Genomic DNA, 21617 nt, shown 5'->3' with positions numbered 1-21617 from the left:
CTTACAACGTGGCGGTACTTGTTTTTCTGCAGTAGCATTGGTACCGTTGTACCAAGGCTGCGATTCGTCCGGACCTGATGGGGGCAGCAAATACGCGCAAGTGTTTTAGTCTGTCCACAAGTGGTGAAGGAAAACTACAGAAGTTTAGCTCCGCCCCGACTCGTTGAGAGGAAAAGAGAGGAAAGCTAGTAACGGTTTACGGTGTGCAGCCGATGCTATCGTTCATTTCAAACAAAGCGAGGAAACACCTGGAATTTGGCGAAGCACCTGAAAGACGGTCCTATATTATGTTTGTTTGAGGCAGCTGGCATTGTTGCCGTGAAACCAGCTAACGTTACGCTCCATGTAATGTTAGCGATAGCCTGTTATATGTTAACGACGCTAACGCATTGCAGTGTTATAAACTACCTCTGAATGGGCCACCATGCATCGCCATTCAGCCCGTGTCCTGTCAGATACATGTAGCCCCATGTCACTAATAATTATTCACATGTTCATGCTTTTAATAAATCTTTTTGGCCTGCCACCATATCACAGAATCAGTGAGGGTGTGCGCGCGTGTTTAGGAGTGCACCCCCCTCATTGTCAGACAGTGTTTGATAACTAAATCTAAATCTCCCTCTCTCTCTCTCTCTCTCTCTCTCGTCCTCCAGGAGAGGTTGTTGGTTTATTTTTTTATTTATTTATTTTTTAAATACCACACCATGGTATCAACTTTGGTATCGAGTATCGTGTATTTTCGGTGGTATCAGTACTGACTACTAGATTTTTGGTATCGTGACATCCCTAGTGCAAGCTAGGTGGTTTTCACACTGGGCACGTTTGCTGCGGTCTGAATCCAAGTGCGATTGGTCAGATTTCAGACTCAGCTGATTCTTTCGAACCCCGGAGCTTTTGCATGACCGCAAAGGTGCATGGAAAACGCGACTCACTGAATCGCAGCAGTGTGGACCTCTTCTGTGTCCCACAGCGTTCCCCTGCCACTCATGGTACACGTGTGTTGCGGAAACTAACGATGTCGTCATCGGCTAAAACACGTGCGCAGGTTATTTTACTTCCTGAACAAGCGCGGACCCGAGTAAGAGCTGCGTTCACATTCACGGGAATCGCAGCGCAGTTCCTGTGCAGCTGAACTCAGACCACCTCCTACCGGTAGTCTCAGGTTCAGTACCGCGGTGCGCTTCCCGGTCCGCCCGACAGCTTTCACGTTACGCGAACCGTGCTCCGTTTCAGACTAAACTGCCAGTGTGAAAGCCCGCTTAGAGGTGTGCATCGGGACCGAAACAATTCTCAGTAGCAGGGGGTGTGTACTCTGATGGATGGGTGCAGGCACTCAGATATGAAGTTTAAAAGAGCGATAATGTATTTCCAATAGTGTTCAGTCAACACAGAAAGAAAAGCCCACAGACACGCATGCTAAATCGGAGCACGGTGCCAGGTGGAAAATGAAAGGCCTCTTGAAGTGCTTCTGGTGTAAAATTGGCTTAATCTGCAGACCCAGGTACCTGATTATTGCCTATTTGACCTCTTTCTGAAGCATGAGTATGAGTAAATGAGCACAGTACTGGACCATATTGGTGAATCCTTATTTTAAACCCTTTCAACACTAATCAAAAAAAAAAAAAAAACTATATATAAATAACCTCACAGAGAAAATGGTCGCATCAACCAATGGCAGTGCCTTATTGTACAGGATGACAACTGTAAAGCGCTTGGGGCCAAATCTGTATGCAATGCGCATGATGCAATAATCTGACATTTCGGCCTGTAAAATCATCCGATCTCCATTCCATAGAAAACTTAGAACTGGTTTGTTAAACACCAAAATAGGCTCCACAAACCCCGAATTGCACTCGGTCAGTGGAACCGTGGGCTAAAACTGACAAGCAGGCTTACTTTATTAAGGTGAAGCTGGAGATAACCAAGTATCAGGAGAGACAGGACTCTTTTGTTAGCCGGGGTTGTGCTTTGATTCACAGCACTCTCCTCTCCCTGCTTATCGTGCGTGTTTGTGTCTCCTTGTGCCATTTACCAACTTCACAGCAGTGATCACATCCCTGGTATCTTGAGATCTACCTTCCAGCAGAATTCATTTCAAACCCTAATCCGACACCTGCACCACATAATCGGAGTGTTTGATTGGGCAGATCAGATCTGTTGGATTAGGGCTGGAAATGAATTCTATAGAAATGTCAATCTCCAGGAACAGGATTAGTGATCACTGCTTTTGCATAAGTAACTGATTATTTGATAGGTAGTAAGAGACGGGGTTGGTGGTGTTTTTGTTTGGGTATTGCTTGTACACTGAGATCATCAATGCACTACTGGAACCTGAAAGTAAATTTGCTGATGTTTGCAGTCACTCCCAGTGACATTCCTTTGACATTTAAGCAAGTATCCGATTGTATCTAATGCTTCTTGTGATGTTGCACAACATTTTACTTTGCTTCTGCCACTGAACATTGTACTACAGGGTGTCCCAAAAGTCTCCATACACAGGGGACGGTGTTTGCCAGCACCATGTAAGTTGTGCCTTCATCAGGGGATGTTCATGGACGTCCACAACACTTCCAGTCTTTCTGAATTTGTTAATAATTTTGACAGACAGTACGTTTACACGGACAACAATAATCCGATATTACCCCGATTAAGACGATACTCTGATTAAGAAACTAGCATGTAAACAGCGATTATTGATGACCTTAATCTGATTAAAGTCATACTCGAAGTAAACACAAATGGAATTAAGACGTGTGGAGTATTCCTGTTTTAGTCGCATTATGGAAGTGTATTACAGACACGTAAACACCGTAATCACACTATTAACGTCGTGTGGGAATTTTCACCGCATCTTGCGACAGGACACGTACACACACGGCAGCGCTCAATCGTTTTATGGCAAACAAGAGAGCACGGCTGCGCCCGAAACCACGTACTTACCTAGCATACAGTAGGAGAAATACATGTAATATATAGTAGGAAAGTATGCGATTTGGGACGCAGCCCACGGCTTCAAGCAGTCGTCTATTTGCACGTTCAGCACGACAAATAATTAACTGCACTTGAATCTTTCATAAAATTATGAATAAAATCACCCAAAACTGTAAACGGTACCAGAACGAAGACCAACTGTATGTCGAGACGTGAAATTCCGGAGGGACGTCGGATGGCGTGTGCCGTTAATCGATCTATGTTCTAGGACATGTAAAACAGGAACATGAAAGGAGTATTCTATAAGCGACTCATGTAAACACCTTAATCAAGATATTGGCTTATTCAGAATAAGGTCAATAATTAGATTATTTCTGTCCATGTAAACGCAGTCAGTGACGTATGTGATGTGCTCGCAACGTTTCCTGTTAAAGTCCATCGCAACCTTACGACAGCTTCCAGATAGATCCCAAGGCATTTAGACCAGGACTACAGCAGCCCGACACTCGCGTCCCAACTTGCCAGCGCTACACGGCTCTGACACGTGATTTGACGATTAGGGATGTGCGAGACTAGTCGACTAAACAGTACCGCTGCTGCTTTGGAAATACTAGTCCATTACAGATTCGTTTCATTTCACCTCAGACCTTGCATGCATTTCCTCCGCGTCACTCACGGCGGGCTTGGAGAAATATCCACTCGGAAGGCAAGCAAGGTGTGGGAGTATTTCGACTTCGAAAACAACGGAAAAGTTTGATGTAAGCTATGTCACGTCAAACTGGCATATAACAATTCCACTGGAGCCATGCGTAACCGTATTCAGCACAGGCACGTAGGTGTTAGCATAAAAGAGACTAGCCGAAGCAAGCAAATGCCCATCACATCATTCACTTCAACTCGCTGTGATCCCGCCTGCTCGGAAAAAAATCTCAGAGAAGACTGCAAGAGACATGCTACCACTCAGTTTTGTTGAGGGAAAAGGCTTCCAAAAATTGGACTTTGACAGCCTAATGTACAGTGATCATAATGCAAGGCAAGCACATCGCATATTATATATATATATATATATATGACCTATTCTTTAGTGCCATTCAGTATGGGATTTGACTGTTTGATTCATAGATCAAGTATTTCCAATCATTCGCATACACACAAAGTTTTTTGACTGCCTTCTGGGCGTTTCTTACTTTTACACTAGACGGTTACAAAATTTCCATTTGGACATCAGTGAAATTAGTCGCGGCACACATTATGTTATGCCAATCATTTGGTATCAAGAATTGCATCGACTATAAGTTCAAATTCTGGTATCATATGACTATGAAGAAGATTCCACACTAGACAGAAAAGCAATCAGAGCATTTTAAAATCTTGAAATGCAAGACACATACGGTATTGCTTTGAGTTTGTGACATGAGGACGCGTCACACCAAAAAGCAAAATCATCACTGCATGGCTCTCGTCACTTCATCTCTCCTGTGAAAAACAATCAGCAGGGTATTGCTTTTTTTATTTATTTATTTATTTTTAAAGAATTAAATGCTGACGTTGCATCAGAAGGGAATGGAATCACCCTTTGCAATTCATTTCCTCGTATTGGCGTGTGTATGTTGATAAAAGGCAATCACGCAAAATGGCTACTAACACCCAAAAGAAGACGAATTTCTCTGAGGCAGAAGTTGAAGGATTTTTGACTCGCATCTACAAGAATAAGAAAAATATATTATTTAACAGCGTATCCAGCGCCTGAAAAGCCAAAATTTGGAGAGAAATTACGTAAGTGAGTTCAGTTTCGTCCATCCAGGGCAATACAAATGAAGTCAAAAGAAAATGGTCTGACACAAAAACTGAGTCAAAAGAAGTATTACTGCTAAGCAACAGAATTTCTCTACTACCAGGGAAGCCCAAACAATGAGAAAGCTTTTCAAAATGTGTCAGATGCTGGGGCAAACGGAACCGACTTATCACCCAGCTTTCATTGTTCGAAGAAAAAAAAAAAAAAAAAATCATACCAGTCTCTAAATATCCTCTGCCTCCTAAGGACATCATGTGCTAACTCTTCCAGTGATATCAATTCTGCTATTTGCACCACCTCGGCTTATAGCTACCAACAGATCCGCTTTTTACACAGCTTTTAGAAGACATTTGTCATAAAATGGATTTTGCTTGACTTCCTGTCATTTATATATATATATAAAAATTGTGTGCTTGGTATATCCCAGATGTAACGGGACCCCTGTCTTCCAAACAGTTCCTCTTTCGAATCCTCAGTCCACAGAACATTCTACCGAAAGGTTTGAGGATAATCAAGGCGTGTTTTGACAAAATTCAGACGAGTCTTAATGTTCTTCTGGGTTAACAGTGGTTTTCCATGGATGCCATTTTCCCCCAGTGTCGTTCTGATAGTGGAGTCATGAACAGTGACTTTTACTGATGTAAGAGAGGCCTGTAGGTCCTGTGATGTTGTCCTCGGCTCTTTTGCGACTTGCTGGATGAGTCGTCGCTGTGCTCTTGGAGGAATGTTGGAAGGTCGGCCACGTCTGGGACGGTTCACTACTGTGCTGAGTTTTTCCATTTGGAGATAGTGGCCCTCACCGTGGTCCTTTGGAGTCCGAGATCCTTTGAAAAAGCCCCTTCCCAGACTGATGTATTTCAATCTCTTTCTTCCTCATCATTTTTGGAATTTCTTTCAATTTTGCCACAGTGTGTTACTGAGTAAGCGCTTCATGCTGTTGAAGAAGAACTCAGAAGAAGTCAGGATGGAGCCAATACTTTTTCACAGCACTGTATGTCATATTTCCTTAACGCCCTTTAGGCCTATGTGAAACGACGGGTCTAAGAAATATTTAATTTGTGTGTATTTGAAATAGTGAAAAAGTTATTCGAACTGCAAAAATGGAGCAACTCGTCGCAAATTCTAAGATTCAAAGTCGATCAACTGAGGTTTACATCAGTTAGTCTTCTTACGCATACACACTCAGGAGCAAGAGACAAATGTTTTTCCCCGAATTTACAGGATTTTCATACGAACAATTTACGAATAAATCCGATCGTATCCAGCTCGATAAATGAGGCCCACTGTTTCTTCATTGCTACTACACTGATTGTTGAAACCTTAAAATCATCAAGCTTTTCTCAATTACACTGTGTACCATGGTGTGGCTGCTTTTCTATCTGGCATGGAATTTTCTCCATACGCCTTGATAACTCTGATATCTAGTCAATTCCATTTGCCGCTCCTAAAAAACCTCTCTCCTTTGATTAAGAATGATAATGATAATTATAAATCCTACACATAAAATGCACCTGAGCCAGCACATTACTGAGACCTAAATTCAGATTTATGTGCTGACGAGACACACTGCCTCATTCGTCTCATTGCTCACTGGCTGCTGGTAATGAGGAGCAGAAAGCTGTAACCTTTAAGGGAAAGTTTAGATAACCAGCAGCGTAATCTGTGGAGGTCGACCGATAGTGGGTTTTACAGATACCGATAACCAAGTTGCCAATAACAGTTTTTAAAATTGATACTGAATGAAACCATAAGACTCAAAGTAAAATATCGCTGAACTTTATTACAAAAATAAACAGTACTGACTGTACCATGAAAATGTACTGTACTTCTTTAAATGAAATGTATATTCATATATATTAACTATTAATAAATATTAAAGTAAATAAAAGATCTACATCCAAACTGTACAAAAAAGTGACACTCCAAATAGCAAATAAAAAAAAAAAAAAAAAAGAGACAACCAAAATTAATCAAAAAACACTTCAAATAACACAACAAAATTTCGCCTCTAGAGGCCGCTCTCATATCGTATAATGACGGCGGACCCTTGTCAAGCCACTCGCAACCGGGAAAAACTATCAGTGTGGATTTTTTCTGATAACTGATCGTTTCAGTAATCGGTTATCAGTGCCGATTAATCGGCAAAACCGATCAATCGGTCGACCTCTTAGTAATCTGTGTAGGTGAGACATGTCTAACTGAACCTTAGCATTCAGAGGGAAATACGTATACAGACGATGTATAATATGTGGCCCAAGATTCTAAATAACTGTTTTGCGACACGATATCTCACAATATTTACGTTTAAAGCCGTGCTTTAGAAACAATTTGCTAGCTCTTTTCAAGATTCAAGAGTCTGTTCAAGACTCTGTCATTTGCACAGTTACACTGGGCATTGAAATGCTTATGACATAAGCACCTTATGACTTATATTCACCCTATGACGCACCGTTTAAATGATTATCACACTTAAGCAAAGAATGAAAAATAAAAAACAAAAATAAACAAGTCCCAGATTAGGCCTACACTCTAGGTGCAGAGCAAAAGGTACATGGGAATAAAGTATTGTGTTTAGAAGTCATCAGAGCGAGGACACCCATTGAAGACTGTGTCCCTGTGTCCTGCTCACAGCCTCCCCATGGGCTTCTGGGTAATGAGTTTGTCTCCCAGGCCTGCCAGCTCGATGTGTACAATGTGGGAATTCACCTGCTGCTAACAAGGACGTCAGCTAGGAAAGTTCATGCAGCCATATGCAGTCGTGACACTTTTTTCACACAACAGATGCCAAAACTTCACAATATCACAGTTTTTACTTATGTAAAGTCACATTTTAAAACAAACATATTCCTCAGACATGTTCCATCCCCCGTGGTTTTTCCACCCTCAAACTTCCACACAACTCCTATCGAGGGGATAGAATGACAGCAATGATTTTAATTATATTTGGCAAAAATAAGAAATGGTATTTGGAAATGACATTTTGCTTCATTTGGACACTTCATACAGTATTCACTGAAAATCACTTAGAAATAAACACTACTAAAAGAACAGAAAGGTTCATTAAGAGAGAAGTTTCAGCTGATGTGTTACATGGCACACCAAGTGCCGCCATTTATGCAGACGCATTTTTTTCCCCTTTTCCCCTACCATTTTATTCACTTGCTTTATACTGTATGAACAATACATCAGCTGCCTTTGCTGGTAAAATGCAAACAAGAAATGTAAACATTTCATTTTCAAAATGAACAGGTGTATAACGAAGCCATGTGACAGACTCTAGAAAACAAGCCATGTGACTAACTAGCCTTGACATGTGCACGAGTGGAGGTCGGAACCTGGAGCTCTGAAACAGCTCAGAAGCATTTAATAGACAACGATGCATCGTACTGACTCGTGAGACTCTTTACTACCCAACATGACCGCATCAAACAGCACATTTTTCTATTCAGTCCTCATTCATTCATTCATTCCCTATCAGGATGTTCTGCAGCAGCAAATATCACAATAATTCATCTCTAAACACACCGAGCCAGCATTATTATATACACACGTGACGCATCTGAAGGCGTGTGTTCATCCCTCACTGGAAAAGTGCTGTTATATAAATCAACAACAAACAATACCGATACAGCCAAGTCTTACCACTTATCACTTAGCCACGTGATAATCTTTGTGTCATTTCATTTGAAAAGCAATCCATTCATCCAAATGGAAGCTGCGGTGTTACACAGCTGTCAGGGGCTTGCTTACTGTCCATTTTCAACAACTACAAATGTTTCCGTGTCCATTTCATGCCCCCTAAATGTGATTTAAAAGAAAAATAAACTAAAGACAAACAAACAAACAAAAAAAAAAGATTTAACTACTTAGATAGTAATACAGTGGGATCCAAAAGTCTGAAACCAAAGGGAAAATGCTTCTATTTTACATATTTCTCTAACTGAATGCAAAAAGTTTCATTACAATGTATTTTATTGAGTGAAAAGTAGAATGAGTGAAATATTTACATGAATACATGAGTTTCTGATATGTCCCCCTGTTTGCTTTAATGACAGTGTACACGCGAGCTGGCATGGACTCCACAAGTTCGTGTAAAACCCTATGATTCATTTTAGATCAGATTTTCAATGCGGTCTCGGAATTTTGGATCCTACTGTATGTTAGAGGTACTGTAGACCGGTAATGGGTTTTACAGATACCGATAACTAAGTTGCGCAGAACCTGCCGATTATCGATTAACCAACTGATAGTTTTTAAAATCGATACTGAATGAAAACACGACACTCAAAGTAAAATATTGCTGAACTTTATTAACCAAACAGTACTGACTGTACCATGAAAATGTGCTTTGTTTTTTTTAATGAAATAAATATAGAAATATTAATATATATATAAAAAAAAGAAAATAATAAAAATGAAAGATATACATCCAAACTGAACCAAAAAGTAAAAGTCCGAATAACAAATAAAAATAGAAACATCCAAAATGAATGAAAAACACTTCAAATAACACGACAAAATTTGTCAGTGATGGTTTTTATTTTGCCTCTAAATGTCACGCTCATTTTGTATAATGCCAGTGGACCCTTCTCAGCCGCTCCCGCAACGGGACGCACCCGGGAAAAACTATCAGTGGATTTTTGCCGATAATCGATAGTTCCAGCAATCAGTTACCGGTGCCGATAAACCAATCAATCTGTCGACCTCTACCGTACGTGTCCAGGAAAACATTTCACGTGGTGAAATTTGTACCAATTATCTACTAATATTTTATATATAATATAATATATATATGTACAGTATAGTACAGAAACTATAGACTTTCCTAAACTGAAATGTATTTCTCTTTTACACATTTCCCCAACCACAAGTAAAGTTACAGCATTTTAAAAGTCAGGCTGACCCCAAAAGTGAGAAGAGAGAAACTTGCAAAGATTACGTATTTGATTCTTATGGCAGCATAGGTTTTTTTTTTTGGCTTTCTAAAGCAGTGAGAAAGCACATCATAAGCAGTGAGAAAGCGCATCATAAGCAGTGAGAAAGCGCATCATAAGCAGTGAGAAAGCGCATCATAAGCAGTGAGAAAGCGCATCATAAGCAGTGAGAAAGCGCATCATAAGCAGAAAAACCCAGGTGATTTTAGGTTTGCCAGAATTCAGCCACAGCAACATCTGATTGGTTTTCTCAAACCACCACACATATGAAATGTTTCTTTTCTTGTTATGTGCTACATACTGTACCAAGTCTGTAATGTAACTGACTGATGTGTCCGGTTCTAAAAATCAGCACCTATCTCAACCCTAACGTTTAGTTCATTTGTCTCTCTCTGTTCTTGCATCCATTTCTGGGTCAGGACAGAGAAACATCACTGTTGACTGCGTTAACAGCTCAATGGTTGGACTGTCATCAGCTGCATGTGCAAGTCATTCAGCGGAGAGCGGGGGGGGGGGGGGGGTTGGGGGGGGGGTGGAGAAGCTGCTGCCAAGTAAATAAATGGAAATGTAAAAATAAAAATGTTTCCTGCAGATCTCGATCTTGTGCGGGTGGATTGAAAATGCTGTCGGCAACATGTACACCAACTGTTTTCTGGCAAACACAAGTGTGCCTGCTGTGCTAACAGAAATATTTTAGTGGTTACTCTCGTACATTCAAGCTGAGGTTGAGTACTACAGCGAGATACAGCCCAAAATACATGAGCCAGGTATTTTTGGATGTGGCCAATATTTAAATGTGTGTAGAATTTACAAACATATGACAATTATACAAGTTAACCCTTCAGGAAGCATGCTGGTGTTTTCTTTCTTTCTTGTATACGACAACAGAGAAGAAGGGCAGATTTGATGATGAGAAACAGAATGATGCTGCAGAAAATTAAGACTACTGTATACAAGCTGGTTATCGACTACAAAAGAACCTCGGTGTGTGTTCTTAAAAAGGGGGGGGGGTTCACAAAAGGTTATAAGTAGAACCCTTTAGAAAGCTACAACCATCCAAATAATCCTTAAAGAACTCTTTTTTCCCTAGATTATCAGTCTGCTGCTGACACTCTTGTGGCTAAACGTCAGCTTTTATACTCTGTAAACACTAGATTTTAGATAACCAGTTGATGCACAGTCGAACTTTAGATAGATCATAAGTCGGGGTGCAAAGTCTGTCCTAATCCCTGTATTCAGACTAGTTCAAATCTGGTACTTTGTGGATTTTAGGGTGTACCACAGACATAACATTTCTCCTAAGTACTAAGAAGTGTAAGGTGGTCATACAATCAAAATGTTTGTTCTCTGTACGCAGCGAATCGGAGACATTAAGAGTTTACATCTGGTTTATCTGTTTAAATGTAATGTGTTTCATGGGAGGCTTGTGAGATTGTGTGCAATACACCATCGTCCCTGCTGAGGGGGTGTGGTCAGAAATTTGTACCACGTGACATGTACATGTTACATCATTACGGCTGGAAAAATACCAGAAGCTAGTTACAAGTCTGCTGTAACTGCTAATACTAGCCTTGAGTTACTTTTTTTTTTTTTTTTTTTTTTTAAATTAACCACCCATTAACAAGGTCAGTAATGCAGTAAACTGTAAATAAACCTAGCAGGTTATTGGCTATTTGCTTGTAATTTAAAGCCATGCCAGCTACCATGGCTATTTTCATGGCAAGAAACAGGTTAAAACGTAGAAAAATATGAAGAATTTACAAAAGCGTTTTAAAGTTTATCTTCGATAAATAAATTCCTAACCCTAACCCAATACGTTTAGAAGAATGGGCAAAAATCACACCTCAATACTGCGGCCAATTAATTTCTTCAAACAGGAAGCGTCTTGAAACAAAGGCTTCTCCACTAAGTATTAAATAAATTCCAGTTAGCGTGTTCGGTACTTTTTTCCCCGTGTCATTCTTCTTTATTACACATAGCTTCATTTATTGACTTTAATGTTTGGATTTCTTTATGTGTGGGGATTTCTTGAGTTAATAGGAAAGTCTGGTGAAAATGTCATGTGAATAGCCTCATTGGAAATATATTTACTGAAAAAAAATCGACACGTCCAATACTTATTTCCCCCACTGCATAGCAGAAGCTACTCGTTACGAAATCCTGATGCCGCTACACACATTGTCCAAGGCTCGATGTGGTTGACTGGAGACTGGTTTTTACTAGGTACATTAAATTGGTGTGCACGGATGACGGACGATCATTTCAGAATCAGGAACACACAGGAAACGCTGACAAAAACTAAGCAAAATAAATTCCAGTCCCAAGCAGTCATATAACTCTCCTACTACACAACATGTACAGTAGTCATGTCATGGTTAAACGTATAGCGAGGAAATAAAGATGCAAGCAAGACTCGAATTATATATAAGTTTTTACATGCGATACATGGACTGAATAATGCGGCTCACTGACAGAAAGTTGACTTTTTGTAGAGTGTAAACACAACGTGCTACAAGATGGCGATGTCGTTCACCTGTATTAATGCACTCAATTAGCTTATAAACTGACCACACATTATTACACTGCATTAGCTACACATTTTAGCCGTGTTAATTAAGTTTCAAAACATGGGAATCATATTGGAACTTTGACTTGCTCACGGTGTAATAAATGTATGACGTGTCCATCCCTGTGGCGGTCATGGTTTATTTAAATCGCATGTATAAGATACAGTCAACACTGCATCAGTTCCAATCCTCACTCAGATTCAACACCGCTCAATAATTTCTGATTATCCACTGGGGCGTACTGTTCCCGAAACATATTCAACTGACTACACGACATGTTATTTGCACCAAACTGATTGAATTCCACGCCTCAGTTGTTTAATCTCTTTGCAAATAAAATGGAGCTCAAGCAGTGTGCGTTTTTAACTGGCTTTTCTCCTTATCATTTTAATCACAAAGGCTTCTGCCGGTGTACATTACAGTGATTTATCCTCAACTGTCTGCTATTCATCTAGAAATATAACGCCAACTTTAGTTCATTGAAGAGTCTTGTACATCACTTGCCTTCTCAGATATACTTTAGGTTAATCAAAAGTCATTAGAGTTATTCGAATATGAAATAATAATAATTTAAAAAAAAGCTGCAGTAATTCTTGTCAGAAATGTAAATTCCAATATCCAACCATGTCACAGAGATTATGCAAGGCTTTTAAGTTTTTTAAAGAACTTTGGAATCTTGAAATGGATTCACAGGTGCGGCTGTGATGGGGAAGTGAATTCCAGGGCTTAGGGGGCAATGGCTCTTCAGCCCATGGTGATAAAGTTCATGTCTGGTATTGCTAGTAGACCTGCTGAGGCGGATCGCAGTAAGCGGGGAGGGGTGTAGTTCTCCAAGAGGTTCGTGAGGTACGTGGGAGCATGATTATGTATATCACTACTGTTTGTCCAGATTATAATCAGATTCATACAGCAGTTAGTTCTGCTCCACTAATTTGATCAAGGAGAAAAGCCCTCTTCGATTAACGTGCATTGAATACGAGTACAGCGAAAAGGTCTCAGTTACCCTCAAACATCCCTGTGAAAGACCGTCCAAAACAGGTTCATGCAACTGCGCCAATTCATAGTTTTCAATTTGCAGTTTTCTTCTGTCTAGACGTTTACAATAGTCTTTCTACGAAAAGATTCTTTCTAAAAGCTTCAGACAGACTGTGGTTTAAGGACTTCTTGAGTACATGCGCTCTGTATTTTCCACTTCAGTAGTTACAACAGCAATACAAACTAGAACTTTAAAGCTTAAACAGTACAGAATGCTGAAACAAGATTAGAGAAATGCCTAAATGTACTGTATAAAATTTCCACCACAAGAACATCTGGCCATAATGTGTCCGAAATGTCAGTTATTGACAGAGGATCGTTAATTTCTAGTTTATTGAACTGTTGTATAAAAGCAATGGCGCACTTGCCATCGTGCAGTTATACGGCTCACAGCTGTGCCGATATTCAGTATAACTGCACGACTGCGAGTGTGATATTGCTTAATTCCTATATACTCCCCTTATTACATGACAGGTTATAATATTCAACAGACACTTAATGGAGTGCGGTGACTGAACCCACTACGCAGGTTCTACAGTCCCATTATGCTGGACCCAATGTAGAGAGCAAGAAACGACAAGTTGTTTATTAATGTACTATTTATTGTACAAGTCACACCAACTGGTAGAGGGATTTTATATACATCACAGTCCAGAACATTGCATGGGTTTATCAGCTGTCTGGGCTTTGTGGACTGGAAGGCCGGGGGTTTAACATCAGGGGCGTCCAATCTAATTCATAAACAGCCAGTGTGCGGTAGGTTTTCATTTAGGACTGGCCGATATCTCGATATAATATCGATATCATGATCAACGTTTACATGATAAACTTTTCGGAGATATCGTTGGTATGGTGATATATTTTTAATGCTTTTAATCATTACAAATTCAACGGTATTGAATGGATGCTGTTGATTTGATTTTATTTATTTATTTATTTTTTACTGAATCTTCTTCGTCTTTGTAGGCGTGAAGGAAAAGTATTGTCAAACTCAGTGTCATGTTTTTTTTTATTTATTTTACTACTGTTTTGCAGACAGTTTGGTGGCTAAATTATACATCATGATGCGCATCGTGCATCATAGAAATGTCTTCAATTACCATGACATGATATTTTTGCCATACCGCCCAGCCCTGTTTTCACTCCAACCCAGCAGGAGCCATACCTGATAGTCAGCTGAAGGTGACGATCGACTGATTAAACAGGTGGAACCAGGTTAGACTTCTGATTGGTTGGAATGAAAATCTACATCCACACCAGTCCTTTACTGATCGAACTGGGCACCCCTGCTTTACACACACAACAGCACATAACTAAACTCTGGACATTACATCACTAGAAGGCAGGGACGTTTGATTAAGATGCTTAACCAATACTAAGAAACCCCTCACCGATGCCCAACATGCAGTCAAGTGTATAAAAAGCCAATCAGTAAATAAAATTGGATTTCCCCTTAAAAGTGACACAGAGTCTGGAGTGACCCACTACACAATGTTGTTTATTAGCAACGTCTGACAATGAAATGTACAGCCTTCAGTGTAGCAGCCTGGGGAAAGAGGGGAAGCTAAGATCTTTCCATCTCCTAATGAACTACGTTATGTGGGAGCAATTTAATACAGTCTACAGTCTAGCGGCTATAAATTCAAAGCCACAGAAGGCGAATATTTCAGTCAGATTTCATTCATGTCATCTGCGAGGCTGCACGTGTGAGAAGCCTCTATACTCATCCATCAATGCTTTCTGCCCTCGATTGGCTCCGCTCCATTCGATTTAATTAACTCCCGTCTTAATGGAGTGATTCATATCTCCATACACATTCTGTACATGGCTGGTACTGCTAGCATATGACGGTGGTTTAACTAAAAATCTACTTATTCCAATTAAAAGTAGCTCTGCGTGCACCGTTCTGAATTAAACGAGGTAATTGGATTAATGCGGCCAGCGTTGCGTAATGCGACTTCATCTGATCGGGTAAAATGCTTCAAGTGGAAACAATGACATTAGAATATTTTTCCCCTTCCAGTTACATACGGATCTATTCATGGTGTCACACAACTACTAAACCCAGGGCTGTACAGCATGACAAGATTATCGCAGCCAAAAGAAAGTAATACGGCGCAAAACACAAGAGACATGCTCATGCAAAAAAATACTTAACGTGTGGAGTTTAGGCCAAGATTTGTCTCAAAACAGTTTTGTTTACTCAGAAGTTAGTCGTTTGGGCGCCACAGTAGGTACAGTACTAACTACTATGGAAAAGAGCAGTAACTATTTACACAGAAAGCTGCATGCTACCGGATAAAAAGATAAACTAACCTCGACTATTCATTATGAAGTTATTACTATATTAAGGAATAAAACAAGACGGGGTGGTGATGGAGACCGATCTGGATTATTGTCCCGTAAAAGCACATCCTGAAGTGTTTCATTTCTCGTCCACTGTGATTTACCAAAGACTGCATTTTTTACGTTTATTAAACAGTTTATTTTTTAATCATGTTTGGTTACATTTAATGCTATGGAATGTCCTTAGTTCCTGCTACCGCTTGTTAGAGCGGCTTAAACATCCTTCCCTTCCCTCACTCTTTCTTGACGTTGAGAAGACAAAAAAAAAACAAATGCAGCTTGTTACTGAAAATGCACATCATCCATCGTTAGACTTTCCCATGGTGGAAAACCGAAAGGAATAGATTTTGCACGTTCTTACATGTTTTTCTTAAACACCAAACAGGTTTAAACTGTTTATTATTAGACTTTGACTTTGAATGAACTGTTACTATAGAAACACAAACGTATTAGAATGAGCGCATTCATTCAAACTCGCCAGTTGCCATGCAGATGACTACTGTCTGAGCCTTGCTGCTACAGAAAATTAATCATCACCTTCTGACCAATCAGATTCCAGAATTCATCAGTGCTGTCGTATAAAAAGTTACACCGAACGTCTAATGGATATCGAGGTTAAATCCTTACGTTACACTCCATATTGCTTGAGTTTGTTTATAAAAAGATGCAACGTTTTGGTAAACTTGGTGGTCACAAGTGTTATTAGGTAACTGTTTAAAAATTGTTTATTACAAATCAGAAATTAGCACTGCTGGGTTCAAGACCACCTTAGCTAAAACCGAGTCAAGACCACGACCATAGCCAGCAGAGTCCGAGCCAGCAGTGATCGATTCCATGTCAAGACCGAGACCAGATGCTCAGATACATTCATTTTGCTGGTTGTAGTATCTAACCGGACAGGAAACTTCTACTGAATTAACTAAAATAAACCATCCACTTTGCTATTAGCATAGCCCATTCATCTAGCAAGCGTTGCAGTGAAATCTTATTTTATATCACGGCTACATAAAGCAATCACGTGGTTGGGCAGGTTTGGGGGGTGGGGCGTGGCTTTGGGTTGACGATGTAATGGTAATAGGTGGTGTATTTTGAGTCTTTGTAGGACAAGACCCAGACAAGACCAAGTAAAGTTCCACCCGAGTTTATGACGAGACCGAGACCGCTGATTTGTGACAAGACCGATCTCCAGAACCACAACACCAAAAATCCGTCATTATTCTTTATACATGACATGATGTCCTAATGCTGGTCCTAACCTAGCCCTAATATTTTAGTGGTATTCATATTATGGATGTGTTTAGGTGTTTTACTGTTCTAATTTTTACTACATTACCATCTTTTCAAGGTGGGGTTTATGGGAACCAAACGCAAGTAGAGGCAAAAAATTTGGGGGTCATCAGATAATTCATGGCATACAGAAGAATAGTTCAGAGGAATTAACAGGAGCCAATCGTTCGGGTCATCGTGTTCCCGTGTCAAAACTAATTTACATAAAAATCTCAATTTGTTTTGTTGCCTTTTGTCTTTTGTTGCCAGAACTACAGCACCAGGCTGCGCAGATCCACTGGAAATAAAATGTTCGCCTGTGGCTTTTTCACTGAATAGTGCATAGGATAAACAACATCAGGGGTAACATATGGAACTGGCAGACACAGTCGTAATAAACCCATCGCAGAACTGAATTTATATTCAGCAGGACAGAATACAAGGTACATCCTTTTTTTTTTCCCCCCCAACGCAAATCAAGCATTCAATGTTCAGCTTGCGAATTCCTCTTCACAGGCCAGCACTAATGCAAAAGACAAGTGATACAAAATGAGGCTAAAATCACAGAGGAAAATCACAATCCACATGCAGTACAATCAAAAGAATTGTTCAGTGCTCAAAAGGAAATTACGCACCCTATTCAGTACAATCAAACGAAGCCACGTTACTCTCAGCAACACGGTATCTCTCTTGCCGTGATATTTATGAAGAGAAAATCAGCCAAACTCTGTTGCCCTCCTCCACATAATCAGAAGCCCCAATGACATTTCCCACTTAAGTGCTCAATGAATTCAGCACAAGCTTTTAGACTTCATCTGGTCCATTCTGCAATCTGTGCTTAGCCAAAAAGCAAGGGCATGCCAGTTCCAGCACTGTGCACCTGCACTGCAAAGCCTCCATCATCTCGCACCCCATTATAGGACATGTGCAATTACAAGAAGCCAGTCTCATATAACCCAATGAGGGGGAAAGGCCAATTTCTGAGTGCTATTTCTGTTGATTCTGACTGTGTGCTCATTTCAGTTGGTTATTTTATACACCAAACACTGGCACAACAGTAACACTTTTTTATATATATATATATTTGAAGATAATAATTTAGACATTAGACTATGAATGCATGTCAGTCAAAACAGATCCAAATAAAGATGATACAAGCCGTACATCAAAAACGTTAGATTTTTACATACTTTCTGAAAATGACGCAGAATATCCAGATTACACACATAATATTAGATTTACATGTGTGACCACATTTGTCTCATTGCATACTGCAAGGCTACTACACATCCATGTAAAATGCTTTTTTAAATAGACAACAAAGGTTACTAGGACTAACCAAGCCAGACCAAAAACCACATAGATATCAGAGAAAGATGGTCTTGCCTAACAAAAGTGTCATGGGAATGGTATATCCAAATAACACATTGGGAAACACATTGTTTATCTTTGGATGCCATGATTTAAAATCAAATACTTTTTCAATACTACAATATGGTCACAATTAATCCTCTAACTTTCAATACTTTCAAGTCTTTATTTTATTTATATGCCAACATTACTGCACACGCTAATTTGACTCAGCTGGGAAAACCTGCTTAAGACAATAGCATCTTGTACCACCTAGACATTACCTGTGGAACAGGTGTTTTATCAAACATGTCAGTGAATTGATTGTCTGTAGCCTAATTTGTATGTAGACTGCTTTAAAATAGCACAGTTGGTGTTCAAAACACGAAACGTAGTGCGAAATAAAGAGATTTATATTGTTATGAACTGATTCCATTTAAGGCAGGGTAGAATGGGGGGGGGGACTTGTTTTGTCAGCATAAGCTACTAGAAACAAATTAACACGGAAACACAACATGGTATAATCCAACCTTGTGATGCATGCCATTATTATTCATTTATTTTCTTTTACGTTTCAGAATTTTTGTAGTTTTGTTCTTGTGATACTATTCTCGTTATTAAATAGTGTTATCGCAAGAAACTTATATCTGTTGCTATGTATAATTTGACAGTGGAAAGGGGCCGTAGTAGGATCGCTGCTGCGTCTGGTACATTCGTATCGGAATAACCTTGCCTCTATCATATCGGTGTTATTACTGTGCTGAGGAAAATCCATCTGCTTAACAGTGGTCCCTTTGCAATGATACATGGGGCAAAGGAAGGCTTATTGTACATAGCGGAAGATACCAAGATACAGTCAGTATACAGTATATGGTAAGCCTAAATTTATATACAATTATAACTAGGTTCACCTGCTGAGAGGCTATGGCTTATAGCCATGAATTCCAGTTACCAAGTTGAAGGATCTTCAACACTTCAATAAGTGCTTTTACCATTTTTACACCACACAGAAAAGTATCATCTTAATAAAATGAACATAAAACATTTTTTTTTTTTTTTTTAAATCATCTAAGAAGATACATGTTTAATTCCCTCAGTCGAATACAGAAGGCAAAACTATCCCAGTCAAAATAAACTAAGCATCAGGACTATTTTTCAGGTCTTTGCTAAACACATTTGCTTCTCATGTAGGTTCACACAGGTGTTAAATCTCTCACTGTTTAGCTCCTATAGTGCATATTTTAATAAAAGGTCCCAACAGTGTGAAGTTAGAAAACGTACTGTTTCAAAAAAAAAAATAATAATAATGTTTTTGTTTTTTCACTATATTTGTAACCAGCCTCTACAGACCACTGACACTACCTGTTAGCAAACCAGCTAACTACAACCAGCCTGTAGATATATACATATTTTATATATAGATTTATTTTTTCTTTTTTTTTTTTTCTTCAACCAGCTAATTTCTACCTCAGTTAGTCAGATGTAGATTTTGTTTAAGCCAATCAAGCAAACATACGTTTGCGCACAAAAAAAAAAAACAACAACAATGTTTTGGGGGTTTCTCCCCCACTATACTTTGTACTTGACCATGGATACAACCTGTAAACAAACCAGCTTAAAAAAAAAACTAATATGCTCAAGCAGCCTTAGAAAACATACTGTTACAATAAATAAATAAAAACCTAATGTTTTTGCTTTTTTTTTTCACTATACTTCATATTTGAGTTCAAACTGAAAGCCAGCCTGTACAGACCACGCACACAATCTGTTAGCAAACCAGCTAAATACAACCAGCCTGTAGATATAGACATATTTTATATGTAGATATATACATATTTTTCTTTCTTTCTTTCTTTCTTTCTTAAACCATCTAATTTCTAGCTGATAGTAAGATGTGGATTTTGTTACTCAAGCAGCCTTAGAAAACGTAATGTTGCCAAAAAGCAGTCTGTGTTTTAGGTTTTGTTTTCCCCCACTATAGCTGGTGCTTGAGCTCAAACTTATAGCTAGTACAAACTATAGTCTCAATATGTACACACACATTTTATATGCAGATTTATTTTTCCTTCAACCAGCTCATTTCTAGCTCAGATTATCAGTGTTTGTTTCTGTCAGTCAAGACAGCTTTCTAGAAAGTGCGGCTAATTCATAAAAATAAATAAATAAATAAATAAATAAATAAATAAATAAAAAAAAACCCCAAAGCTTAGCATTATTTACTCTGCAGCTGCCTGAACACATTTCCCGTGCAGAAGAAACAGGTTTGGAGAACTGCTCTGCTGAAGCACAGCTTACCTGTCTGCTTACCTGTCTGCTTACCTGTCTGCTTACCTGTCTGCTTACCCGTCTGCTTACCCGTCTGCTTACCTGTCTGCTTCAGGCACTAACTTGTGCGCGCGAGTTTGTGTGTCGTGTGCATTTCATCTAAAAATCGAGGTGCGTGTCTGAACCATGGTGCTGAGCGGTAGGATCATCTTACCCAGCTTTGCTCGGGACTCCTCCAGTTTGCGGATCTGGTTCTCGATGAAGAGCATGGCCAGCGCAAAAAGCACTAGAGCCAGGAGCTGAAACTTGGGCGGCATCATGGTCCTCAGGAGCCCCATTAAACCACACTACAGGATGATGATGATGAGGATGATGATGGTGGTGGTGATGAATATGATGGTGGTGCTGATGAGGATGATCTATCTGCATGTCATGCCGCCAATGCAGGCTCAGAATTCGCCGATCAGACACACATGCGCGCGACGAGCACAGCCGGAACACTGGGTTTGGACTAAAAGTGCAGAAACCGACGCGCGAGGATTAGTCTGCACGTCGATTTAATGAAGTGCATTGCATTTCACTTGTGCCTACGGATGCACGTGTGTACGCTTTGCCTGGCTGAAGTGCTCCACAGTTGTGAGCTCTTGACGATGCTACTACCTCCGTGTGTGTGTGTGTGTGTGTGCGGTTTTCCTCTGGAGCTCGGGCTTTATTCCTCGGTGTACTGTCGCTGTGTGGAGTCAGGTTGGGATGAGTCTGCTACAGTGCCATCTATAGTACTGGAGTAAGGAAACTGAAAAAGTTTTAGAGTAGAGTGAGGGATTTTTAAAACTCTCCTGTTGTCATGTGCTTGTGTTCAAACAGCACCTGCATCACCAGTTTAAATACAACCAACCTGCACTGTTCATGTGCATGTGTAGGAAAATCCATCACATTGTGAAAGTTGGCATTTTCTACTAGTGGGGTCCAAAAGTCTGAGAGCACTAGTGAAAATGCTTCTACAGGGTGTCTGAAAAGCCTCCATACACGGGGGGACTGTCTTCACCAGCACCACGTCGGTCGTGCCTTCGTCAGGGGATGTTCACGGACGTCCACTTCTCGGTCGGTCCGCAACACTGCCAGTCTTTT

General features: G+C 39.9%; 1 protein-coding gene across 2 annotated transcripts in view; it reads right to left on the bottom strand.

Annotated features, from left to right (window-relative positions):
* hs2st1b (heparan sulfate 2-O-sulfotransferase 1b) overlaps positions 1–21232 on the bottom strand; it is a 111209-nt gene extending 89977 nt beyond the window's left edge. Inside the window, exon 1 of one of the 2 annotated variants that reach the window (XR_008387052.1) lies at positions 20704–21230. Coding sequence is in view for 1 of the 2 variants with exons in the window: in XM_053635798.1 (XP_053491773.1) it covers positions 20704–20827 (124 nt within the window). In the remaining variant the exon portion in view is untranslated. Of the gene's footprint in view, positions 1–20703 lie in introns of both variants that reach the window. The other variant, XM_053635798.1, reaches the window with a different exon arrangement.
* Between the last annotated feature and the right edge of the window lie 385 nt (positions 21233–21617).

The sequence above is a fragment of the Ictalurus furcatus genome, chromosome 11 (assembly GCF_023375685.1).
Source record: "Ictalurus furcatus strain D&B chromosome 11, Billie_1.0, whole genome shotgun sequence".
Lineage (NCBI taxonomy): Eukaryota > Metazoa > Chordata > Actinopteri > Siluriformes > Ictaluridae > Ictalurus > Ictalurus furcatus.
This window is presented reverse-complemented; position numbering and strand designations above follow the sequence as displayed.